General features: G+C 45.1%; 2 protein-coding genes across 15 annotated transcripts in view; one reads left to right on the forward strand and one right to left on the reverse strand.

The window, feature by feature from the left end:
• Positions 1 to 31: 31 nt before the first annotated feature.
• LOC1277932 (peroxisomal acyl-coenzyme A oxidase 3) lies at positions 32 to 8,616 on the reverse strand. Of its 2 annotated transcripts, none has more exons than XM_061662807.1 (6): positions 8,072 to 8,616; positions 3,702 to 3,895; positions 2,703 to 3,626; positions 2,156 to 2,630; positions 1,920 to 2,097; positions 32 to 1,848 (listed from the first exon to the last, which is right to left on the reverse strand). In XM_061662807.1, exons 2-6 carry the CDS (start codon positions 3,834 to 3,836, stop codon positions 1,476 to 1,478), a joined length of 2,085 nt encoding a protein of 694 aa, XP_061518791.1. In that variant the 5' UTR covers positions 3,837 to 3,895; positions 8,072 to 8,616; the 3' UTR covers positions 32 to 1,475. The 2 variants fall into 2 exon arrangements, with proteins under 2 accessions (XP_061518791.1, XP_061518792.1); XM_061662808.1 differs by lacking the exon at positions 8,072 to 8,616 and adding an exon at positions 5,374 to 5,654.
• A 9,046-nt stretch (positions 8,617 to 17,662) lies between these two features.
• LOC1277930 (uncharacterized) overlaps positions 17,663 to 27,471 on the forward strand; it is a 69,983-nt gene continuing 60,174 nt past the window's right edge. For 11 of the 13 annotated variants that reach the window (XM_061662782.1, XM_061662789.1, XM_061662790.1 and 8 more), the window contains exon 1: positions 17,663 to 17,797. The gene's annotated coding sequence lies outside the window, so the exon portion shown is untranslated. Of the gene's footprint in view, positions 17,798 to 17,823; positions 17,968 to 27,471 lie in introns of those variants that run through there. The other 2 variants (XM_061662788.1, XM_061662785.1) reach the window with 2 other exon arrangements.

A 27,471-nucleotide genomic window follows, 5' to 3' on the forward strand; every position in this document is an offset into this window, starting at 1 on the left:
TTCAGTTTTCAACGCTTCACTAACGTTCCTCCTCAGGGATGCGTTCAAGAAACGCGCAGTTTTATATAATGTATTCGGTTGTTTCCATTCAACGTGTGTTTGGTGGTTGGTTGGTTGGTGTATATATAAGAATGTGTATATAGATATATTTTTGCTTGTATGTAGATAAACATTTCCTACACATCGTGGCACCCCGTTCCCTACTCCTCACTATCGCGTCGTATGACACACCTTGCACGCTTGCACAAGAACGGGCCGTACGACTATTAAAACTGCCTTTCGCGATCGTTGATCTTGGATCTTGGACTTGCTCTACTTGCTAGTGCGCAAAACTTGTTACCTACATACATACACATCAATGGTGAACATAAAGGAAGTTTCAATTCGATAACATTCAATAGAGGGAAAGAGGAGGGGGAAGGGCGTTCACTATACATCATCACATGGTTGTTACTATCGCGGTACGATGGGTTGTGGTGGGCTGATTTTTTGGGGGAAGGTGAAACACGCCACCGATCAACAGGGATCGTTCTAAACGAGAGCGAGAGACAGTTTCCTGCTTCGTCCAACAAACACGTACATTCATCATGCTCTTATAGGCAGACTAACACACACATACAAACAAACACTGGAGAGTTGTTGAGGCCGTGGCCACTGTTACACGATTGTAAATCCTACTCGTTCTATAAATTTTGATCCAATTACATTAGTCGGTAGACATTCTCTAGCTAGGCTGGTTTTTGTTTCCTTTTCTTTGACTATTCTCGTGATAAAGATGTACGAATATATAATATAGATAAGACACATTTTCTTTCACACAATTGATTTGTCCTGCTTGCGGGTGAGGCGTGCCGAGGCCTCCAGGTGTGAGGAAGGATATGAAACAACTAACAAGAGATTTCATCAACACAGTATTAGAACACATCAAACAAATTAAAAACTGAGCGGTAGCTGGAGCGCATTTCCGCTGCTAAACGGTATGGGAGGAACATGTTACAAAGTTACGGAGGAGTCTCGTCGTCCACTAACAACTAGAATACATCGAATCGAACAAGAAAATGAAAATAAACGCATACTAAAACCGCTGCTCCGCTCAGCCCCAAAAGCAAGTACGAGTTCATAAAAGGGCGAATATTTCGTGTGATTTGCCTAACGTTCATACACACACACACATCTACTATACACGTTTAACAGGAAAACATCTATGTACGAGTTTACACTTTTACGACCAGATGTAAAGGGTTCGATGAAACGTCACGTCCGAAATTGCACTATATACTGGTTGGTTTGCACGAATACGACGGTACCGGTGGCTCGCCTTTGCCGAGCGCAAATACAAAGCAGTTTAAAAAATACTATAAAACATACAAAAAGAAAAACCCGTAAAATACTTTGCATACTCTTCCCGATGCAACATCGGACCGTTCGCTTGCTCTAAAACCCTGACTCTGATTCCGGCATTACAGCTTCGGAGCTTACAGCTTGGCCCTCAGCTTGGACGGTATCACGTCCTTCCACCAGGAGGCTCGCTCGAGCGCACCCGGATTGGTCATGAATACTGACTGAATGTTCTCGTACAGCCGGCCGTCCGATTTGGCGATTACCGAGTTTAGCACCCAGTCGGGGGGAGCGAGCGCATCGGCAATCGCTACGGCAGAGTCCTTCAGCTCGCCGCACATCCGCAGCAGTGTACCGCGCACTGCATCCGCGAATGAGGATCCCTTAGCGAACGAACCGGCGTAGAAGGTGGTCATGTGTCGGTCGAGACACCACATACCGTAGATTAAATAGACGCGGAACAGCACTGGCTTCAGATCTGCGTTTACATCGGCTCGAGCACAGCGGGATCTAAAAGAAATGATAAATATTAGTAAAAGAGTGATGGTTTTGCCATTATTCGGTCTCAAAACTGGCATTACCTGAAACTCTCGAGAGCGTAATACTCGGCGTACGCACGGCTTAGATCCCTCGCACGGTACACCTGGCAGTTATTGCGTGCGGTAAACGTGTCCACACCGGCCTTACTCGCTTCTTCCATCTGAGCTACGCTTTGCTTCAGCAGCCAACACATTAGCCATTCGTAACACTGACTGACAACTGCAACAAAATACACCGATTAATCATTGTTCGCTCTACGCATTGCTTCCACACATACATTCCGTGCTTTCGAGACGCACTCCCGTACGCAGCAGTGCATCGTAATCGCCGCTCAGTATAGCATCCCTGCGCGTAATAAAGCTAGCCGTCCCGACCGGACTCTCCACCTTCGCATTCTTCCACTGCCGGATGAGCCAGTTTGAGGCCTGCTGACCGAGCACATTATTGTCCCCCTCGTAAGTACAGCTAGGATCGTGGTTGTTGCGCAGCTCGCCCAAATTGGCCGCCCGCAGATAGCCATGGCCGCCACACGCTTCGCGCGACTCTTGAATCGCATCACGAGCCGTCCACGTGACGAGCGGCTTCGAGGACGACACAAGCGCGTGTATCTCGGACACGATCTGCGTCAGCAGCTCGAACCCGTTCGATTCCGCCTGCGATTTCTGCACCGTCTCCAGATAGATCTCGGTCATGGCAAACACGGACACCTTAAGTACGCAGGCAGCGGCCAGATAGGGGAAGATGCGCCATTGCTACAGAAAGAAGATGGAAGAAAGAGTATGTTAATGGAAATCCTTCATTAAAAGCGATCTCCCACTACCTACATGTAACTGATACTCGATGATCGACTGCTCCGGACCGTTCCGATCCGTGCCGAACTGTTTCCTCAGTGCCGCATACCGCACCGCAATCACAGCCGCATGCGACAGCGTATTTGACGACTCCTGCATGATGCCCAACCGTCCGGCCGAGAACGATTCCAGCACGGCGCCCAAGATTTTGCCCGGCTCACTGAACGTACTCTCGTACACACCTTCCGGCGTCACGTCCCCAGTTCGGTTAAGCAGATTCTCCCGCGGTATGCGATAGTGGTTGAACATCACGAACCCATTGTCGATGCCGTTCAGCCCAATCTTCTCGCCAATATCGCCCACCGTCACGCCGGGATAGGGCAGCAACGTTTTTGGGTCCCTAATCGGCACCAGAAAGCCCTGCAGCCCATGGTTTTCCCCGTCGGCTGTGTAGAGGATGGCAAACAGCAGCGCCATCGAGGCGGTTTTGCCCAAATTGCCCACCCAACATTTAGCCGCCTCGAAATCGGGCGTGTGGATGATGAACTCTTGCGTGGCCGGATCGTACGTTGCGGTCGTTCGACAGCGCTTCGTGTTGCTGCCGTGCGAAACCTCCGTAATCGCTAGACAGGTGATGATCTCCCGGTTCCACGCCTGGTTGTAGATCTCCTGGTGCCGGTCGGTACCCATCGCTAGCAGCGAGTTCGTGAACAGCCCCACGCCGAGCGCTATCTTCACCGACAGACTCGGGCAGACCGCGTGCAGCGCTTCGTTGATGCTCATGAGATAGCGCACCCGGTACTTGTACGGCTTCGAGTAGATTTCGGGCGGGGCGAGCTCCAGATCGGCGATACGGTTCACCTGACGGGCCGCCCGTTCCTTCTGCTGATCGACCGACAGCGTGGACGTGACCGGGGCAAACAGGGGTTCCCTCTCTAACCGGCGCCATATGTCGTACTGCGTTAACAGAAGAAACAAAACGTCAGTGAGGGCGGCGGGGGGTGGAATTGTATGCATTTCTTTGCAACTTACTTTGATCTTAACCAGCTCCTTATCTTCTAGCACTAGCCTAAAATCTTTCCAGTTAAACTGTGCCTTCGAACGGTAATCACACAGCGGTCCACGGGGCACATCCGGTATGACTGTACGCTCTTCGTCTACTGGCATGTTGTGTGTGTTGTTTTTTGTAGATGAAATAGAACACTTTCAGATGGAAACGAGAGATTCTGTACGGAAGAAATAAAAGAGAGGCATATGATTAATTGTTGGGAGACAACAGTACACACTTGAGCACGTAATACACGTTACGTCAGGGGCGCGCGGGAACACTTCTGCAAACAAATCAAGAATGTTGTCTTCATTTGAACCATGACATGTGAGATGCATGTCGTGTTTTGACGACATTTCAGAAGGATTTCTCCAACAGTACTCGAGACGGTTTGTAAACAAGAGTTTTGGAGCTGCAAGACCTGAACGAATACCACAACAAAACAACCACAAGTTAGAAGGTAAATAAAACTACAAATTAATACCCTTACACAACACGACTCCAAAACCACATGTGGCCTATTACATCTTCACTAAAACACACATCTTCGGTACGAATTTCATCCTCAGTCCATGTGTCGAACGCTCATCTTGGATGCATTTCACACGTCCCACGCCAATTCGTCACTTTGTGCATGCACATTAGCAGCTATTAGCGGTTGCGCTAGTGCACATTCGGGGGGACAGAAAAGAAGGTTAGAAGAACAGCCGCCAGCCAAACAGTGCTAACAAAATGTGACATGGCATTAGCTGACTGAAATTTGTTTCTGTGTGTGCGTGTGCGTTTGTGAGCACCATAGGCGTGTAGTTTTCACCTCGCAAGACGCGTGTCACACTGTATTATGCCCCCCGGCGAATGGGGAGTTTAACGTATTCGCGATCACGTTGCACTCGGCACGATTATTGCTCAAAACCCCTTCCGATGCGTGGGGTTTTATGATCGTATTTGAAGTATAAAAATAGCCCCATTAACCTTATCACGTTTGTGACACATTTTGCTGCAGCGGTAAAACAATACAGAGCGTGAATCAATGAGCAATCCCAAAATATCTCCCCAATGCTGTTTGAGCCCATCAATTAACTTCCTGTCATAAAATCTTAAGATAAGAGTCGATCGGGGCTTTTAATTCGATTAGCTTTTTGGTGCACACCGGCAAGTAATCCATTACTTAATCGTATCTACTCTTAAGCGATTATCTAATACCTGACGACGACGGCGGCGGCAGCAGCAGTAGCAATCACTGCGCCAACTGCTGAGCATTGATATAATATTCAAGAACGCGACAATTGCACCAAAGAGCGCACTACAAACGCCGTACGGAGCAGCAGCAACAGCAGCAGTACGGGCGCACCTTCTCCTTATCTGCCCTTATCTGTGTGTGGACACATGTGTGGGACCCGGGGAAGGGTTAAGGTAAAGGTTGTGGAGTACTTTAACGACTCAGACGAGATGGAAAAGATGAGCGGGCGAATGACACGTTGTGGAGCCACTCAGACACTGGGGATAATGTCGTAACGGCCGCCACAGGGACGGATGACACATCAACTGTTTTTTAAAGCGATGAGTAAGTAATACATACTTTTGCATACAATTTTACATTAACACAATCTTTGGGAATTATTACAATACTAAGAAATTATCCAAAATAAGACTTACTTTCAACAAAACTGTTTGAAGAACGGAAATTATCGATCGAAAGGTTATTTTGTACGCGTTTAACCACCACCTCCACTCTGTATCGAACTCACTGGAACAAGCCAACGTACCAACCGTGTGTAATAGACCGTGTTGTAACTCGATACTAGACGGAGAGATAGCGAAACAACACATAGAATTCTGAGATAGCCACGGCCAATGTCAAACAGGTTGCAACGGTAGCCGAAAGGTAGTCCGTCTATCGGCAAATGCCACTGAGCTATTGCCACTCCATGGTGTCGTTTTTTTTACCAGTCTGCCAACGGTAGTGCAACGACACAACCGTATTAGAGACACGACTGGCTCATTTGGTCAGGGAGGTTTGCATTTCACGCACCCCGGGTCATGGGGACACACCAGCATAACATAGCACGAAGGTGATCTAGCAAAGACATAGACCGTTGTGGGGAGGGATGAGTATGTTACACAGCAAATGGTTCTGTTGTGAAATTGGAAAAATGACTCCCGATTACCCTAGCTGCAAAGCTGCATAACGTACAGACATCAGGCGACAACAGTACTTAATCAAAAAGAGCACCGTGCTCATGTCGGAGCCTTGTACTAGATACTGACTGAAATGCCTGGAGGAAGCACACACACACAAACACACACGCTATCATTATTTATGCAATTGCACCCATTTTCTGAAAGCAAATTGAACCACACTGCACAAGGGATGAATGTAATGAAAGTTTTTCATTCAAGCCGTGCAAGCGGGCACATTTCGACACGGATTTTATGCTCCAGCGTCATTCTATCGATCGTGCAATTGGTGGTTTGGGAAGGGGATACAAAAATAGCCCAACCAGAGGAGTGAGCACGCTACTATTCGTCGACGGCACCCGACAGCTAAACCATTACACTTTGACTTTGACCGACAAAATGCCAACAAATTGAACCCAATCAATTGGACGCGAGCATTCTGCCCTTTCCCCGCAACGATCAAGATCATCCGATCGTTTCTGCACGGTTTACGCACGTGTACAGGGGAACAGGCGGGATCGAAGGAATGAATCATTTCACCGCTAAAACAACAACGCTGTGGTGTTGACACGTGCTATGTTTAATGTACGTTTTCCTCCCACCTCTAATACAATCCACTGCACAATCAACATCTTTTAGCCGATATGACTGTGTTTGCGACTAATGAATGTTTACTTTCCTTGCCTTTTTTTGAATTCGCTGTTCCGGTGCGATATCAGGCCACTTAAATGTAATAGTTGTTCTGTATGGCAAACTGGTACTGTTTGAGCTTGCTGTGTGCAATGATCCATCTCGGGGGCGCCTTGGAACTGATAGCAGTTTGAAGCTCTTTTTTTCGAATGACAAACTGAATCGAAAGCGCCAACATGAAGATGTCACACTATGTGGGTCGATATTAGCGTAATAAAGTAGTAGAAAGGGTTTAAAATATATGTGTGTGTGTGTGTGCTATTACAGTGCACACCGACAACCACCACATTGATCAAATGTGATACGCCTCAAGCCTCCCCCCTTGCGCAACCACAACCACTTGTAGCGTGCGCCATGCCTCCTGCGTTAGTTCACGTGTTAGTGGGGCGGGCGTATTTATCGCCTATACGTCTACTCGGGGCTTTTTCCACCGGTCGGTGGGGTTAACGTGCACAACCACGTACGACCACATGCCCTCCGTAAATGTCCCGTTTTCTGTTGGATTGTGGCCCAATAGAAAGGCCACCGGTGCGCAGAATTTGTAATCAGTAACGTTCAGCAGCAACATTCGCTGTCATATTCGCTTTCTCTTCGGTCGCCAAACGGCCGCGCGGGTCAGAGGAAATCGTACCCGGCATGTGCGTGTGTGTGCGTGTGTTTGTTGGCCACCGCTATTCTCCTTTTTCGACTTTCTGCCCGTACAATTTCACAATGTTGCACATATGACCGACAGACATGCCGGCGGTTTTCTTCCTTTCCAGCATACCGCCAACGGCACATGCCTCCGCGACCGTCGCATGGATCTTGTGGTTTTGATAAGCTTCTGGTCTGGCGTTTGCTGAAAGGAACAATAAATCTGTTACCTAATTGATCAATTTAAAACAAAAAAATGGGTGGCCGGGAATAGCCCCATAAACATATCACTCCCGATCTTATGCTTCGCTATGCTTCTTCCCCTGTTAGAGGCCTGTGAAATGTATCTCTCCTCTCTTTCTACCCACTTGCAGACGTGCTATCGTTGTGCTCACTCTTTCTCACATATACACATACACACACGCAGCACACGTGAGTCATCTGGTGATGGGAAAAAGCAATCCGCTCCCACAAATAAAAAACCGGCAACATAGCAACATCACGGCTTCCTAGTGTGAGTGAGTATATTCTTTTTTTGTTTTATCGTTCCACCCGGCTGAAGCTATGCTGTGCGCGCGTGGTGTGTGGCAGAATAGATTATTCATATGTGAAATGTGCTCAGTCAAAAGCAAACGAAAAAAAAGTGCCAAAATCTCGCCACACCACCCACCCACTCACACACACATATACAGGAACACACGCGTTAGATCTCGCGAACGTGCAACATGTGGCGGGGGTGTTTTTTTTTTGATGATACAGAAAAGAAGAAGATTCCCGGGAGAGTTTTAATCGTTTCAAGATTTGCCCTCTGTTTCCTACACCGGGGGCGGAATGGATACATGTGACCCGATACCTTGGTAAGCTTCACTTCCCAGAGCGGTGCGTTTCCGGTTGAGGATGGTTTTTCACCGCAATTGGGGGGCCGTTTTCCGAGGCAGAATAGATTTTCCGGTTGCTTCGATGGGCGGCACAGCTCGGGACTTTTGCTGATTGCTTCCACGGTACACACAGGAATAGTAATCTTTGGGTAGTAGTGTGCAGCAGCAGATGAATATGTTTACACTTTTCCCCCTAACCTTATAACAACGTTCTTGTACACCACCACAAAACACACTGGATAAAACAAACGCACACACTCACACACTAAGCACTTTTCACACTTGCACGAAACAATGCACAAACAAACGCCGCTAGCAAACACACAGCAATGAGCGCGAATAAAACTAGAAATGTGTGTTTTATTACGCTGGTAGAACGTTTGGGTTATTGAGCGAAAAACAGAACAGAATCGGAAAGAGACGCACGAGTTTGTAACTTTAATTTTCCATTCCAGACCGAAGGAAGGCCGAGCGGCAAATAGCGGCAAACGAACGAAGTTTGACAGCGCGTGATGCCGCGACCGTGTGACAGTTGGCGCTTGGAAGGGAAACTTTGACCAAAACAACAGCCCATAGTGCAGGCTTGTGGACGGGAAGGTTGATTTTTTCGTTTGCAATTGTTCCAAATGTGCAAAAATTGCAAAATAATGCAATTCAATTATTCATTTGCACAAATGTACATTTGCAGGCGTGAAATCAGAATAATAAGAAAAGTTTTGTAAACTTTTGCTAAGATTTTCGAATTTTGTTAAAATGCTTTCGCCCGTGGGAGCGAAATGTGATAACGCTTGAACTATGAAGTATAAATAGCACGAAAAACTGTTATACAGAATAACATAAATGCAGCTTGTTCTCTTCATTGTCGAGTGTTGTTAATATTGGACGTAATCTGATTGCACTTTTTTAATAGAATTTCGCAATGGATTATTTGAACGATGTACAAATAATTACTTATAAACCAACGAAATTGATTAAAACTCACCTGCAAAGGCGATTGAGCAAACAATGTGTTGAAAACGCAAAATAGTTGCCACGAAATCTGCCTCGTCTCACTGTTGAGTGATAGAACATGAAAATACTCGAATTTTAATGATAAATTTTAATTTTAAACGGTAATTTCATATTGAATGCTTCATCGCAACTTTGTTAATGATGTCATATTTGTAATCGATTGGAGCAATGGCGGTTATATATTTTGTCTCCCACCACCAATCACAATTATGCTCCGCCTAGATTTAAAAAACGCTTCACCGTGAAGCAACAAGTTATTCAGCAAGGTTGGTACCTTGAGGATTATCGCCCCATGTTTCGAATTTCGCCCCAGATTGAAGAAGTAAATATATATTTTTCTGACCATAGTTAATGGGAAATGATATAATTTGGCGGTTTATCGTTAGATTGTTGATTTGGTGGATTTTTTAAATTATTTTATAGATTTTAAAACATTTGGAAAATGCATACAGATCTGATCCCAACACGATCGTATTGATTGTCAACTCGTCAACTGTCAGTTGCCTGCTTGTTGTCAAATCTTGCTGCATGAACCGATCTGTATATCTATTTTGCAGGGAGGGAGTTGTTTATGTTTTCAACGGCAAAGGAAATTAATAATGCGCCCAGGACCCCGCCGGCGAAGCTTTTGTTTCCTTTCCACCGAGGAATTGTACCTGGTGAATCGAGTGAAAGGGTGAATGTTGCGTGTTGAAGGATATAGAAGCTGTGTTGTGCGATCGTATGAGTGTGTTTCTTTGTGTGAAGTGGCTTGCTTCCTGCGGGGCTTAATGGAACTGCGTGTATTGCGTGTGGCATTTTTATTCTCCCCTCTCCCCTCCTCTTTCCCCTCCAACAATGGTGTTTGTTCAAAGTGCAAATAATAAAAACAAACATTGAATGCCGGTCGAGGCCCGTGAAGTGTCTGCTGCAATACAAACCCCTTCGGCTTTGGCTAATATGGCGGATCGAGCGGAAACATGTGGCGCCATCTGGGAGCGACTGCGCAAGAAATCTGGGAGATTCCACGAGGGCAGATTGTGAGGTAAGTTAAACACGTCAACAAGTTGCTCAACACATATGTGATGGTGTGCATTTTACCTGCAAGACTTTGTACACTTGCTCGATGGGAAGTGCGTGTAGAATCCATAACTTACGTAACGCAAAAAAGGGATCATCATTCACTCAATATTACCTTTTCGTTGGTAAACCCCCTTACCAGGTGTAGGGGGCCATAGTTTGCATGATCATTCAACATATCACCTCTACTAGAGTACTCTACGAGTGTTACGTAATTAATGGATGTCCCCAAGGACTAACCTTGAAGGGCTTGGGAAGGAGAAGGGTAGAGAATGTGGGGCAATAAGTCACAAACCGAAAGGTGTGGTAGTTTGCGAGAGAGGAGAGTAGTGAGTGTATCGGCTGGAGCGGAACGTTGAAGGGTCTCGCCGGTTCATGTCTCTACTCCTTCTCAATCTCTTTCTTTCAACTCGAGCTCGCTCTTTCTGAGATTGTCGCAGTAGCGCAACTTCTTCAGGCTTTGTGATGATGCGCGCTTCGGAGTGAACCTAGTATGTTCCTTAAACGGAATGATCGGAACTAGGTTAAACTTGTTGGTTCTAATAGGTTTAGTTTGCAAACGGTAGTTTCGTTCCGAATGGTAGGTTCGGTTCAACACTTCCCACCAACTCGATCTTTGCATTCGAAACTCGTGGTATAGACCTTCACCCGAACCCGAAAACCTACCGAACCTATTCGACATCCGGTCTGTTCTGTTCTGTTTTGCAAAAAAAGCTATTGTCGTTGTGTGCATGTTATTTCCCATCCTAGACTACTCCAGACAGCCTCATGCTCCCATACAGCACTCTCCAATGGCTGAGGACACACATTGCTCTCTTGCCCCATCGCAGAGCGGGATCGTTTTAATGCTCGGTAGTACTCACACAGAGATCAAACATTGTATGGTCGTGTGTGTAACTATACACCCGACTTCCGATCGCGCCCTATCACATTACACAAATCCGTGCAGAGCGATCAGTCGCGTTCAAACTTCGCTTCAAACGGCAACAACTTGCAGAGTGTTGATATAGCTCCAAACGGTTCTCCAAACGGTTCTGCAAACTCACTTCACCAACTATCGTACAACGTGGGCTGCTTTGTTCAGTGTTTGTTTTTGGCTAGTTGCGTTTTCCATGGATTTCAGTATGATCCTCGGCCCTGTAGAAGAGATTGTAAGTGCAAAATAGTGTCACTAAACGTTGGAATTAGAATCAGAAGAGTGTCTTTTTCTTCACACTAACAGGCCTCGGAGTATCTGTACGTGCTGGTTGCTGCGAATGATGTTGTGGCACACATCGATTGGATGTATGGGATATACCAAACATGGACGGGCACACATTTTCACGCCAACCTGTACTTACCACCAGAGCATTGGCAGTTTTATCGGGACAAAATCAACTACGTAAACCAAACCTGGTCCTCGCTGAGCGCTGTGGTTGCCGAAAATGATTGTCCGGAGATGAGGGAGCTGCTAAGACCGCTTGACGATCGTCGGCTTGCTTGGCAGGTGACGAAAATGTTTCTCAATGATATACTTGAAGCTTCGGAACATGGATGAATGGATGTTGATTAATTCAATAAATAATGATTAAAAAGTGGTTGAATTTTAAGAAATGTTTGGCTTAAAAAATTTCGATTGAAAACGGTTAATAAAGAATCTGTTCATGTTACGTTACCTATGGGGTATTTGTTTTTTTTTTTTTTCTTTTGAGGGGAGTGGTCACAAAGAGGCTTAGCAGCGATTATTCACGCTGCGTGATCGCACGTTGCTTTCAGAGTGGGGTTGAATTTCTGTTCGGGGGAATTAAATTACCGATTCAACCATTCGCCGTCGTTTCCCTCTCCATTGTCTCGAGAATTTGAACATGTCCGCCGATTAGCAGTGAATGAAGGAGCAGTTGTGCTCGAATTTTGAGGCAACAAATAGCAAATAAAGTGATATTACTACAAATAAGTTCATCAAAAAGGAATGAAAAACACACAATCATTTTGAATGATCATCTTTAGGGTTTCTTTTCCTCTACTAAAAGGTTCGCTACGTTGGAAGTAGTTTTCTAATTGTAAGCTCCAAACTTCGTATCTTTTATTACAAAAAGAGTGTTTTTTTTTTGCGGGGAGCTCTGTTTCACTTTTGAAAATCGAAGATTCAGTACCTTGCTACGGGAGTCGTTCCAAATGAGGCTTGAACCCTTGAAGTTCTGTAGTAAAAGTAAAATAGTAGGCAGGATTTTAATGTTAAAAACGTTTCCACCAAACACCATCCACTTCCGTTGCAGAAGTTAAATTAGTCATTGATGAGTCATTGATGAGTCGTACTTATACTGCAGTTGCTTTGAACGATCTTTCACACCTTCGAACACATACACACACTCGTGTTGAATGGCATTAAAAGTGCACTGAGCCGAGGAAGTTTTTAATTCATTTTTAATCTATTTCTATAGACACATTGGCACAATTGGCCTCACATCCGCCTGTTTTTTGCATCCGCAGCTGCACATTATCCATGCATTGATTTGTGCCCCGAAGGGCTTAGTCATACACACCGCAGACATCGGCTGCTGGCACGTAATAAAATTTACAAGGCCAGCGGTAGTGGACAATGCATCCGGGCAATAAAACTGTAGTCCCATGCAATATAGCCACCCCCCCCCCCCCCCCTGAAGCCTACGATCGTTTGACGGCCAGGCAACGTTTGCTTCGAAGCTGTATGAATGGAGAAGAAACTGTCCCCATAATGCATGGCCGATGTCTTCGAAGCTGTTTGAAACTCTACCCCATACTGTATGAGGAACAGTGACGATGATGATGAAGTTGCGTTCAATTCCTCCTGTGACTTCAACGCGATCACTTCGTTTTTCGCCATCTAGTGTTTCGCAACGTGTCCGGGCCGTGTGTTACCCTACAAGCAGTCTTCTCTTACACGTAATCTTAGCTACTTTCGTGCTTTTTTATACCGCATTGAGTGCCGATCGATGGAGGTAAACCAAGGCGAGGCTATACATTTTGTTAGAACACAACTGCACCTACTTCATACGTCTCCTCTCACCATAGGAACAAAACCATTACAATTTGCTGAAGGAGCTAGCCAGCCTGTCCTATGAGGCGTGGAATATGGCGCACGCAGAACAGCGATCCTTCTCGAACACGATGCTGGAAACGATCTCTGTTATGATCAGCGAATTGTTGCTCTTAAAAGCCAAAAAGAAAATGATGGAACGTCAGAACCGCACCGAAGACCCGAACTATTCAACCTTGGTTACATACCTGAACTTCTCCGAATTTGTCACCAAACATTTGATGGCCACATATGCCGCTCAGAATCATGTGTAATTTGTTCGGTTCTTTTTCGTTTTTGTATAGCATGCGTTTGTTTTGGTTTGTGAATGAGCAAATAAGAATAAATATGCATTAATCCTCCTGCAAAAACAGTGGCGTGGACTTTCACTTCTAAACATGATGACAAATTTGCATCTAAGAGCAGAAGACGAACCCAATTGTTTGATATTTTTAAGTTTCTTTAAGTTTGTAATGGAAAAGGCAATTGTTGTTTATGTGTGTGATATTCTTCTTCGATTTGTGTGATAGCTAGCAGCAATTGTGATAGCTGCACGGACCTTAGCGAACCCTTTTCGGATGGAATTTGTGTCATTTAACGATTGGGGGAAACATGTAGTGTATAAAAATCTTTATTGCTCAAAACATTGATCGTACAGAGAATTGTTCCTTTGCAGTTTGTACGTTGAAATGGTGCGGAGAAACATATATGTGGAGTGCGCTTAACAAACTAAACATTTGGCCAATAATAACAACATAAAACTGCAAACACGGCTAGTCGGTCATTAGAAACTTTACAATGATCAGCAGTTTTATCCATTCCGAACGCAGTGCGATCAACCGGGCATACACACGGATGATCTCCAACTCGTCCCGGCATACGATGGAATGCACAATGCGATATTCGGCACAGCAACGTTGCGCTATCTCGATCGTTTCGATCATGTTTCGCGCAGGCAAGCTTTTCCACGTGGCCAACGCATCGCAACATCCTTCCACGAGGGTGCACAGTAACTCCACGTGCTGGAGAGCAGTGTCGCTGAATGGTTCCTGTTCAAACAGGAGAGAGTTTGGGGATGAAAAACCTTCAACAAGAAACGTTGAACAGGGATGACTAATTTGCTTACAGCGTAAATCCGCTCAATCGCTGCTCGGGATAGATTGACCATTGGAAGCGTTAGTTCACACGAGCTGACACGGAGAGGCTAGATGAGTAGAACTGGGCAAAGTGTTCGTTTACGCGAGCTGAACTGCTTGAAAGTAGACGACTGACTGATATGTACTATACTGCTGGCTCGGAGAGGCTAGATTGAGGTGAACTTTGAAATGTATATCCGGTACTATGTACCACTGTCCGCTCAGACCGCTGGGTTAGCTCATCGAGACTACCAGTCGACCGACGGCACGATTTATTCCAGTGTGATGACGAATGAAACTGTAGTGAATAAGCTTAGCGCAACCATCTCGATCATTACCCTCACCTAGGCTCGGATGCAGTTTTAATGCGTGTGACGTTTTATGCGTTTTCTTAAATTTTTTGCATGCATGTACGCGATCGCATGCGCGCTGCCGAAGTATCCGCGAAGTACCAGCGGACGCAAGGGCTCGAGTTGGGGTAAAGCTCCGTGAGGAGGGCAATAAAGACATAAAAACATCGGCGAAAGGCGGCTCGTTGGATCTAGCTCCCTTTGGGTGGGGTTGTATTAGCAGGATGATGTTTCGCGCTGGTACGTAAAACTGCATGTCGTTGGGCAGACATTCAAGGGTAAACTGAGCGGTACGGTAATGTTGATTCCATATGCCAAGGAACTGAGATACCATACGAATCGGTTTGAAGGCTTAGTAAAATCATTGTTTGCGTTGTTCGTGTGTTCTCGTCATTCTTTGGTGGGGAATTGTTGAACGTCATGGTGGTTCACGATTGGCTGAAGCTCGCATAGACGCGGTGGTTTATGGTGAATTGCAAATTCTAATGCATAGTATGCAAATTAGGCTTGAAACGCGCTTGTTGTTTATTGCATTCGCGCTACCCCATTCGGCTTTAGAATCGGTTTTGTATGTATTGCTTGTACATAATCGAATTTTGTTACTGTGTTGTTTGGGAAATTAGGGTAACAGGATATTTTTTTTGAATTAGAATCATGAAAAAGTTGATTTGACAGATAAGAATAATGTTTGATAAGAATAATGGTACTAAGATAAGGATAATGTTTGAGAGCGAAAGTGATGATTGCTTAAAATGATTCCTTCTTTAAGTGTAATAAAATATTGATAAAATGTTCACCTTTTTTAGTTTGGTAATGAATCTTTTTTCATGCGCGAATCTCTTGTGCCTGATACGCGAACGTATTGCGTATTGCGTTGCATTCATTACACCTGTTGAATTAAGCAGAAAGAACGGAAGGTTAAACGAATCGGTAAATAAGGCCGCCTACTGAAACTATAACTGGCTTTTTCATGCACACACGGCAGGGCAAGCGGACGGACTGTTAGCAACGAAGCGTGGCGAACAATCTTTGTTGTGTGTGTTGTTATAAAATGGCGACCATCGCAAACAAAGTGCTACAAAGTCGTTCTCCCGTGAAGCGTTTCAGTCAGCTTGATTGGTAATTAAGCGCAAGCACAGAGACGGAATTTTTCAACGAATTTAAACTCTTTTTCTCCCAGAAAAAAAGCCATTTTTTAGTAAAGTTTTGCTATCGCATACTGTTGTTATTGGTATGAACGTTATCAGCAAATGCAACGCTATGATTGGACGTTACGTTATCTGTATTTTGTTCATGGGTGAGACCTTCCCATGCTTGATGCACTTGTACGGTGTTGTATATTCAACTTGTATACAATGGTTGTGCCAGGTGATTGGACAGCATTCTGTATTAAGAACGATAACTTAGTATAAAGTAAATTTAAAAAAGTATCAAATAATCTTTGATATACTACTTTGCTGTAAATCGTAACATACTTGAATGCTGATTTGTGTTGATTTTTTATATTTGTTTTTATTTGAACGAATCGAGCTCTTTGTTATGTTCTGTAAATATGTACAGCAAATTAGCGTGATATTGTTTAACGAGCATTACCACTTGTGTTCCTCGTATTTTTTTTCTATTTCTTCGATTATTTTCAGAGTCACCAATCTGGCAGAGTATCGGTTGGTATATTTCACATATCAGGATAGTCAGTACTGCGTATAGTGACTCATATGATGCGTCCTCGTGCGATTTGACGACTATACCACTTAACCGGCTTTACGATATTTTAAACCATATCATTAGCCACAGTTCCCAAGTGAATACTTTTATTATTATTATTATTATTATTATTATTATTATTATTATTATTATTATTATTATTATTATTATTATTATTATTAATTTTATTATTATTATTATTATTATTATTATTATTATGATTATTATTATTATTATTATTATTATTATTATGATTATTATTATTATTATTTTTATTATGATTATTATTATTAGTATTATTATTATTATTATTATTTTTTTATTATTATTATTATTATTATTATTATTATTATTATTATTATCATTATTATTATTATTATTATTATTATTATTATTATTATTATTATTATTATTATTATTATTATTATTATTATTATTATTATTATTATTATTATTATTATTATTATTATTATTATTATTATTATTATTATTATTATTATTATTATTTTTATTATGATTATTATTATCAGTATTATTATTATTATTATTATTATTATTATTATTATTATTATTATTATTATTATTATTATTTTTTTTATTATTATTATTATTATTTTTCAATTATTATTCATAATGCTGGGCTGTAAAATTTTTTGCTTAAAACTAGGGAAGGAGGAATACTATCAAATTGTCATCCTTTTTTCTCTGTATTATAATTGTTTATATTTTAATAGTTCAATAAATATCTCACTATCTTTATTACGATGTACAATTATAAAACAACATACAAACATGTTATAAAAATGTTTTTAATATTTATTCATTTATAAACGGTTTTTATTACCCACACAGATGCACAGTAGGACAGCGGCAGTTGAGTGTGGTTTGGTTAGGTTGCTAAACCCTGGTTGGTCACGCACCAAATTATACAACATCAAGCACACTGTTATACGTTCGTTCGAACCTAGATGGGAAAGGTCATCACTGAAACGAATTTTCTAGTTTATGGCCCTTGTAACCTTCTTGTCCACAGCCAAACTTTTTGTTTATGATGCACAGTTAAATATTAACTTGTAAATAAATAAATAAATTCAAATACAAAATAAGAAGATGAATTTTGCACAAATAGTAAACTAATCTTCACAGCTACTCCGCAAAGTCCATGATGCTGGTAAATCCTTTTATAAAGCCAGACATGATTGTAAATAGAACGGATAAAGAGTTGTTCGAAAAGGTGGCTCGTTCGTTCCTCCGAATAGACACACCAGACGCATTCGGTGTCTGTCAGTTTACCCGTACGGTTGTTCACCTGAAGCGTACGACTCAAGCCGTTTTCGTAAGCCAAGCAAAAAAGTGCGTACAGGCACTGGTACAGGCTGGTGCGTGTGTGTGGTCTATGCTTGTTCGGTGGGTTGAAAGAGCTTGTTTTGTTTACTACTAAAATAGAGAGGAGTGTGCTACATTACATGTGTTGATGCTCGTGGGGAAGTCTAGAACAACCTGGCTCACTTCACGCACTGCCACAGTTTGTGTTGTTTGCCTGGTGTCGTCATAGAAAAATAGGTTCTCCCTTTCTGGTTAGTATGTTGCCAAAATTCATCCGCCCGACGATTGGCAGTTTACGAACAATCGTAGCAAACGCTGGGTGATGGGTGAAGAAGCGTCCGTGACCGTGAGTGTGGATGCAAAGTTTTTGCACTCATAGAAAAAACCTCTACCAAGCATTGTGTGTGTGTGTGTGTGTGTGTGTGTGTGGTTACATCGTGAGACGTCGTGTATAGTGTGGGATTCTATTTTTAAGCCAATTTTATGTTTTGCAAAAAAGACAAACTAAAACATTCAGTGCAGAGGAACATTAGATGCAAACAAAAACGTCTATCGTCACAGCTTTCCTGTGTGTGTGTGCGCACGTTCGCGCGTGTGTTTGTGTGTACGTGCGCTTGTGTGGTAGTGGTGTGCGTGCAGTACTATGTGTGTGCCTGCGAGAGCTGGCCGGTAAAAAGGGCCTACCGCTTCTCTTTGTGTTCCAATTTAACGCGTTGCGCGTACTGCTGCGGCCCCGGTGCGCTGGTGTGCGTGTCATCATCGCTTTGCCGTTTGATTTTCGCGTTTTGCCAGTGACAGTGGCCGCGAGCTGGCATCCATCGATGGTCGAATAGCCAAAAAAAAAAAAAAAAAGACGGAACAATCGTAGTATGCCATACGCCGAGAACGATTGGGGATTTTTTGCTTTCCGAAGAAGCTGGGGTGTTAGGTAATTGTTGTGGTTGATTGTTGTTCTTGGACGGAATCTTGCCCTTTATCAAAAATCATGGTGCCTCGCGATGGTGGTGCTGTTTGTGAAACAGATCAAATTGTTTACAAACAAACATACAGAAATACATTCTACTGCCTGCGTGTGATTGCTTCCCTCGATGGTTCTATGCTGTGCTGGGTGCTTCAGAAATGCGATCAAAATAGAAGAAATTTTGGAGCCACTTCACTTGCAGCAACGCCGTTCCGCACGGGTAAGTTTTTGAACCGATTATTTTGGGTAATTTGTCATGGATGAGATACAATTCATCTTCTAGTTCATCCTTGCCATTATGTGGCGCATGATGCAATCGTACTCCAGAGCGATGATACAGTGCAATAGAGAGCAACACCGAATAGTCGAATTGAGCTCCCATTGTCTTCCCGAGTGCCATTTGGCGATGCCTGAGTCCTTGAACTCGCGGGGTATAAACGAAAGCATCAGTGCGTGTGGTTGTTTGTGTGTGTGCACTGTCGATTCGCAGTTGCTTGCGTTTTATGTCGTCCCGCTTCCATGACTCACTGCCGTACATTTTACAAACAATAATAACGCTTTTATTTGTGCAAAAAAACTCCCCGCCGAAATATTCATTGATAATGTGGCGTGTGTGTGTGTGTGTGTCTAGCCGGTAACTTACTCTTTACCGCGTTGTCGGCTAGTGAGAATTTCTGGAAAACCAGCAATACCGCAGGTTGATAAGCCGCAGTTCGGTTTTCCTGGAATGGAATCATTCATAAAATATGAAACACTTTCCGTTAAAGGGGTAACAGATACTACTACACCTTTTTTACGTGTATTGGAGTCGAATGAAGGAGTCCATCAAGTTTCACCTCTTTCGGACTCTAATCGTTTGGAGGCGCTACCTTTAGAGAAATTTGATAATGATTTTCTACTTAAAATGAGTGAAACACTACCGCCCATTCTCCCTGTTTGATAGGAAAATCAGTGTCAAGAATGTTGTGTTGCCTTACTTTTGATTCGTTTACCACTCATCTCTCTAGTCGTTCTTTGGGTAAGTTGCATGCCTAATTGGGCAAACAAACAAATACCTCTTCCCGAAGGTTTCTCTTCTCTTTGCTTTCACCTTTTGCAAGCTTGTCCGCAGACCTCCACGATCATAACGAGTGCACAAACGAGAGCCTCACAAGTGTTGCATTGCCTGCTTCGATTTGAGTGAAGATCTTGCATACAGCAGACAGACGACGGTTCGGGTGGAATGGTAATAGTGCGTCGTGTACAAAGCTACCCCTGCGAGCGTCTTCCAACCCGACTTTGGTTTGGGGGAGGGGGGGGGGCTCGAAAAAGGGTGTGCGCAGGTGTGGAGAGTGTGGTTTTTGCCGAAGGCACCGTAAAAGAAGGTTAAAATAAATCATTCATTTTCCACAAACACACAAACACACACATACACAAATATGCATACACGCGCACAGTCCACTAAAAGCGGCGGCCCCCATTTCATGGCTTTTTTTTCTTCTGTTGTGTTGTGCTGTGTTTCATTTAAAACGCAATCGAACGGACGCGCGGGACATCGCTGGGGCTACCTTTGGCGGTATCGCGCTGTCTCTATCTGGCGATCCCATCGTTCGCTTCTTTCCGCCTTGCTGCTTGCTGCGATTAAATGCTCGCGCGTTCCCTCGAACTTGCTTGATGCCCTCTCTATCCTCGCTCTCTATCTCTCTCTCTCTCACACACACACACCCAGCCACGACATGCTCTCAACCTCCACACTGTCCCTTTGCGCTATCCCGCCTGCTTGGACGTTTTCTTGGCAAAGACCAATTTTTTCGTGTGCGTTTCATGCTTCCTCTGGTCGACGGGTTTCGCTTCACCCCACCCCCTTGGATATCCCCCCATCGAATCGACACCCCCTTGGACCAGCGGATGCCTTCGTTGTCGATGGGCTTCTTCTGCTCTGCCGCGCCACCATTCCGCCACACAGTTGGGCCAGAATCGGCACGGGCAAAAAGACACGGCGCCCGGGATCGTTCTAGGTTATGGCTTTGGGTTTTGTTGTTTCGATGCGTCTTGCCAGCAGCGGCGAAGTGATGGGTGATGTCTGCGCAACATCTTCCACGGACCAGCACATTCTTTCTATTCCTCCACAAGGCTTGCAAGGTTTGAGGGGGGTGTTTTCAGTTTTGGATTGAGCAATGTTTCATGTTCGCAAAGATGCTAAATAAGCGCATCATTGGAATTGGTGTCTAAGAATAAATGGTGACGAAAAACATGAAATTGTAGATGCTTGGGTCTATTTATGAGGACATCGGTCGAGTTCTGTTACTCCAGCTTCTCATGAGCTTACAAATCATAACATGTTGATCGATTCATTGGAGGATAGACCGTTGGTCCCTTATAGATCTGATCTAGATGACGGAGATGTTGCTAAACCGTGAATCTGAGGTCTAACCCAGAAGAAAGACTTTAAACGAGCTACTGTTTTAAGCAAAAATGTTTGTTTGATTGTCTATAGACATTCCAAACTTCCAGCCCACGGTGCGAAGGTCACTAGCTGGATGAAACAAAAGTGTCGCCACAAGAAGTCAAAAAGCTGCCATCGTTTTGCCGTTCGGATCAATGCCTTCCCTTTCTGGGCCGGATTCGGGACTGACGTGTAAATGCCAAACACTAGCATGTACTTTTTGTTGTCAATTTTCTTCCCCCAAAACCCCCCCGTCAACTGGCTTCTGAGAGCGACGACTTCTTTGTGTGTAACGCGGGGCGTAGAGCACGCGCGTACCGCAGGAAGGTGGAGGAGGTGAAAGAAAGGACCGTGGATGATGTTTCGTAATGGACGTTTCGAGCGCACCGAGGCCCAGTCCCACACCCCTTTCGCTCCCCGAGTAAAAGGGGTGGACGGAAGAATGAAAGGGTGTTGTGTGGTCATTATTGTTTCCATCACCCCAACAGCAGCACCTATACCCCAACCCCGGGCAAGCCGTTCCCCAAGTAGCAGCAGCAGCAGCAGCGGCAGTATGAGTGAAAGAGCAAAATAGGGCAAAGAATGAGTCAACAAGCCAGCCGCTCGCGGTTGATGGGGCCTGGCGTAGGGGCCTTTTTTGCTGTGCTGCTGCCCCAGCCCAAACACTTAGTGAGGTGACGGAGGTGCAAGACAAGATGGCTGCGGTGCGGGCGGAAGCTTTTGGCTGCGTGTTTCTGGCTGGATCTGGCTTTTGTCTTTTCTACCTTTTGGCACGATGGTCGCGAGATATAGGAGGCACACACACACACTCTCTCTCTCTCGTTGTTGGACTGCCCTTTCCTTCCAACCGGCGTCACCGCCGCTCGAGAAATATGCTCGATTTGCGCGTGGACGCGTGAACGAATGGAAAATAGCCCGCCGGACCGAAACCTCTTTGAGCGCAACCCCGCTTCCAGCACAAAAACAAAAAGTGGGGCCAAAGAAGCAGAAAAAGGGAAATAAATCGCCCCACGGCGGTAAACGGTGATGGGGCCACCACGGACACACACACACACACACACACACACACACGCGGATGGGTGTGTATTTTTGTGCAAATAAAAGAGTTTTGCCTGCGCGCCTGGTGTTGGTTGCTGCACCCCGAAAGAAATTGATCTTTTTTGGCGTTCAATGTAAACCGGAGCGGAGAGGCGATAGGGTTGGAATAGTGTAAGCTATCGTTGCTTAGAGTGTACCCGGTAAATGGCAATAGCTTCTAGCAGAGATAGAATAATCGAACGGAACATCTTTTTCTACTCTTAACCGAACGGACCCGGGAATGACCTGTACCGAATTTCCCTCGCGTCTGGGTGGTTCTCGTGGTTGCCCCTCCTGGAAGGTGTGAGTGTTTGTGTATTTGCTTGTGAGCAAAGTGAGAGGGCCACGGTTCAGCACAGAAAAGAAGTCAGCAAACACCGCACGAGCAGTTGGACAAAATCCGATGGTTTATGCGAGCATTGGCACTTTGTGCGGATGCGGTGGGATGGTCCGGCCCGGTCCGTGAGCGCCCCATTTAACGCAGGGAAGGCAGGGAAGACTGATGTTTGATGATGAGCTCCCCGACCACCACCAACACAACAGCACCAACACACAGAAGCAATGGACGTGTGCTATCTATACCGTGTGCCGTGAGACTGGCGTGCGCGCGGGGTCGGTTCGATCGTTTGGTTCGTCAGGTTCGTCGTCCCACACCTCGCGTCACCCACATTTTGTCGTCCGTCTCAGGTCGGTGCGACGATGACGACGCCGGTCGGTTGTGTCTAAAGATGGTGATGATGAGCACGAACGAACGACCGCGCTGGGATCGCACTGGCTTCTATTGCAGGGGCCCGGGTCCAGAAAGAGGGGTGGTAGAAATTTGCATAAAATGCAACCCCCCGTTGATACTGGGGCGGCTGTTAGTGGTGATGAATAGAATGAAACAGCTGCATCGTTCCTACACTCGAAGACGGCGGCGTTGGTCAAAGTTGTTTTTCTGTTGGAGTGAAACGGACGATTCCTTTTGGCCAAATGAGTATTTTTACGCAGTAACCTACCAAGTGCGTTCTTCTTTTTGTTTTTATTGAAGTAATACAAACATCTAATCGGAATACTACCCGTACACTACTCAGGAACCGTCTGGAAGTGTGTGTTCCACCCCCAAAAACTGCCCGGAAAGCTGGATGGGGTTAAAACTGTCGCTAGAAAAACTGTTCTCTGCGGTTCTTCTAAAACGAGGTTAGTGGCAAGAGGAAAGCGTGTTGGGAAACTCGGTGGCAAATGTCAATCAATCTAGTTTGCGTGTGCATTTTCCACGACGACCCCTGTACGACGATCGTCCCATCCCTCCCCCGGGGTAGAGATTCTCATGGAATTAGGTGCAAAGGTTGGGAATCGGTGGGGAACGATTCTCGAACGCCGTGTGCCTGTGAGGTTTATGTCACGTTTTCGCGCTCCCTTCTCCTCCTCCCACTGTGCTTCCTTGCTTCCGGCCATCCCTCCAATTGCCGGGAAAACATGATTAAACCCCGTTACCGGAGCAGAGCGACCGCGCGAGTGAGTGGAGCGGCTTCTCCCCCTTTCTGACTGCTTCCTGTTGTCTGATGTCTTCCCCGTGCGGTTCCTTCTTCTTCCCTGGGTCTTTCTAATTTTAAAGGCATGCTTTGATTGGCACATTTCCCCCTATACCACCCTTTCCCCGTGCACCCTGTTTATCTAATATTTGTGGCAAATAATTATCTTCCCTCTTTGTGTGCCGTTCGGTGCGCTGTGTTTGTCCTCTTGCTCACTCGACTGTTTGTCCTTTGCGTACCCATAATGGGCAGTTTTCATGTACGTGTGGGTGTGTGTACGTAAGGTTTTATTCCTTGACACTACTATTTGCTTTTGGATTTGGATGTTGTTGGAAGGAGAAATTGTACGAGCACGCAGTGGAAAATACGAGTTTGTATGTGTGGGCCATAAATTAAACTTGCCGCCCTCGTCACGTGCACGGAGGAGAAGGGAAAACTTTTTTGGAAAACGCTACCGCCACGGGAGTTTTGACGAAGGCCAATCGATCTGTGTCGCAGGAGCGCCCGGTTTGTCGTCTTTCCCGCGTGAAAGACGTGGAATGGGAACAGGCAAACGCTTTCCTTTCGCGTTGGTTGTGGAAAATTGTGCAGCGTTGTTGCCATGGGCACGCGAAAGAAATGGGGTTTAGGTTATTAAGAAGGAATTTTAATCCTTGCCTGTGAGTGGTGAACTGGCTTTTTTATGAAGCAAAACTGTATTCAACATTTCGATTCCTGGCAAAGCTGAGAACGATGCTCAATTTTGGGGCACAACTGTCGCATTTGACAATTTTGCCTCCTCTCTAGGTGCTTTTTATTAAGTCTGTGAAAAGGTAAAATAACGCTTCCTTTGCATAATGTTGCCTACCAACAAGAACTACAAGAAACGCGTTAGCAGAACCAGAGGGATGGTGAATAAGAGTTTCGGCAAAGAGATGGGTTCAAGGGTCTCGGTGATTTCGAAGAAAGTTCATCTTTTCATAATTGTACCGCCAGAAGAGAAAGGCTCCTTCCTCTAAACGTCTGACTGCGGAAAAGTGAAGGGGGGGGAGGCGAAGAAAATGCTAGTCAAAGCCACACACAACCAACGCTCGAATAGAATGACCTGTATTACAGAGCTTGTTGTTTTCTCCCCCTTCTTGTGCGGTCAGTAGCGTTTGCTGCAGCTGGTGCAAGAAGTATTCATAATTTCTAATGGGGGTTGGTTTTAGCTGCAACAGCTGGGGTTTTCAAAATAATCGACAGGCTGTGTGTTTCTGTGTATGTGTGTGTGGGTGCTTTGGGTGGAATTTTTATGGCATCAAAAGCTTTGCCTGCTCCTTTTACTCTTAGCCCTGTCTTTCTCCTACCCAATTTTTGCCTATCCGTTGCATTATTCTGAAAATGCATGCAAACAGTGGTGGTGGTGGGCAATAAGTTTTCACTGCTGCAGCAACAAACACACACAGAGACTCATGCAGACAAACAACTCGGGTTTGGTTTGGTTCGAGCAGTGAAATTCCTCTCACTGTCCTGCGAACACCAACAGAATCATCCTGCCGCCCTGTTGCTTCTTCATCTTCTTCTCGGAGCGGCTTCTTCGTGTGTCTGTGCACGAGCGAAGTCAAACAAGCAGCAGCTCCACCGAAACCCGGAGGGGAAGCATGTTGAATGTGTCCTTTGTGGAGGTTTTGGTGCTCTCTGGTGTGTGTTGTATTGTTTTTGCTCCTTTCTCCTGGTGCTTAGCCCAACCCGGGAACATACACACCCACCCACTGATTACACTCACCAACAGCCCGGCCTGTTGTCCACAGAAAGGACACGAAGGCGCAGCTATCACGCGCGAGTTTGTTTTCGGTTTTCGGCAGTGCTCTCTCCCCCACAATTTTCCGTTTGTGCGGGAGCTTTTCGGGGCATGGTAAACGGCTCCCGAAAATTGCTAAGTAATAAATTTAATTTATGTCCGTCACGTCCGGATCGACCCTTGCGCTGGTGCTTCCCTGGTGCGCCCCTTTGCTCTAGGATCGAGGCACGCGAGAAGCCATGTTGGAATTTTCCAACCAACTGGCACCGAAACCAACCATCAGACTCCCTTTCGGTTAGGATCTCTCGAGCTTTCCGAAACGTGGGAAATGGCTGCCCAATTTGGAGGGGGGGGGGGGGGATGTGTTTCCAACGCCATATACCCATGTGGAGCAGCAGTGTTCGTGTGTATATGTGTGTGTTAGTGCTATCTATCGTCCCACAAACAAACGAAAAAAAAAAGAAGTGTGCTTTGGGTGGCGGCGGCATCTCCTCTTTTTGTGTCGAACTCCGTACTGTTGTGTGTGGAACACACGCGCGCCTGTGTTGTGCCGGTGGAGAATGACATCGCTTTTATTACTGTCCCCGGGGGTCGTTAGTCTGCGAAGAAGGCGAGATGCGCTGCGTCTGGGGCTTGGGGTTCATGTTCGTGAGCAAAGATGATTATTTTTTTTTGCCTACTTTCTATCTCGTGTTCGATACTAACAAACCATTTTGGGAGTTGTTTTGTTTGGGCCCATTGTCGTTGGTACAACACTGCAGATTAAACGGTTTGATGAGACATCGGTAGCTATTTTTATCTTACAATAGAATGTTTGATGTCCCCAAAAGTCCTGGGAATAATGCCTGTGTGTGTGATTGGGCCTATTCCATTGAAGATATTGGCTATTGCTGCTCAAGCTGTCTAGAAGAATTCTTAGTGCTATTTATCTGATCATCATCTTTCGAAATCTCTTTTTGGAGAGGATCTCATTGATGATCTTGGTTCCTGAAGCTCCAAGTCCCAGAAGGTGTCTACTGTCTATGTGTTATATGCCCGAGGGATATAATTTTGCTCATTGTGAGGTTCAGCAAAGGTTTTTTGACTTACATAGATATGTTTCCAGACATAGCAAAGACTCCAAAAAGCGCTATGAGCGAGACATAGCTCGTAAAAGATGCATCAGTTTTAAACTAAAACGTAATACAATTTTATCTACCAGCGTGGATGTTAAAAAATGCATACACACCGCACATGCCAGTTGTCAATGTCGCCGTCCACCATTAGGGTCGTCCGTCCGGTGCGCCTGTGAAAGTGAAATAAAAGCAATGCACCGAAATTGGGACACATTCCGCACTTTGTGCATCCCGATCAGCAGCATCCCGAAAAGTATGAAGGGGGGGACATATCTGTCCGGGGTATCGCGAGCGAGCAGAATAGTTGTCAGTTTTTTTTCCTCTGTGTTCGTTGCTTTGGTGTCGCTATCGATCGTGCATGCATTCGACCGATTCCAACGGGGTGGCCTGAAGTAGCGAGTAAATTCTGAGGCACGGTCCTAGGTATGTAGTTTCGGTTGATTGTTTTACCTTTTGCTTTTTTGTGTGCGTGTGCTCGCGTGTGTGTGTGTGCCTCCATCATCCACCGTCGAACGTGGCAATTTTGGGTTTTTGGGAATTTTGGAGTGTTTCGGCAGAAGCTGGGTTGTGCAATTGCATCGCAACGACCAGGCACATACCGGCACAGCGAAACCAGCGAAGCGCAGCGCAACCGAGCAAGGCTGCAGTTTTACATGGTAAAGGCACGCAGCAGCAGCAGCAGCCTGGTTGACGCCTGGTTGCAGAACTGCGTCATATATCATACTGTCATACTGTGCGTGTTTTGATTCACTAATTTTTCGCCAAATGGTGGCTCGTTGGATGAGATAGAGGTGATTGTCAGTTATGTCAGTTGCTGTGTGTGTGTCGAGTTTGTTTGTGAGATAAATCATATAATATAAAATAATGCACTTTTATCATATGAAGTTCTGTGAGCTTAAAG

Source organism: Anopheles gambiae, chromosome 3 (genome assembly GCF_943734735.2).
Source record: "Anopheles gambiae chromosome 3, idAnoGambNW_F1_1, whole genome shotgun sequence".
In the NCBI taxonomy this organism is placed as follows: domain Eukaryota; kingdom Metazoa; phylum Arthropoda; class Insecta; order Diptera; family Culicidae; genus Anopheles; species Anopheles gambiae.

Coding starts and splice junctions, on each gene's coding strand:
- LOC1277932 (XM_061662807.1), bottom strand. CDS start 3,836: ATGCCAGTAGACGAAGAGCGTACAGTCATACCGGATGTGCCCCGTGGA. Junction 2,631..2,702: donor TCATCGAGTATCAGTTACAT/GTAGGTAGTGGG, acceptor TTCTTTCTGTAG/CAATGGCGCATCTTCCCCTA. Junction 1,849..1,919: donor TACGCTCTCGAGAGTTTCAG/GTAATGCCAGTT, acceptor CATTTCTTTTAG/ATCCCGCTGTGCTCGAGCCG.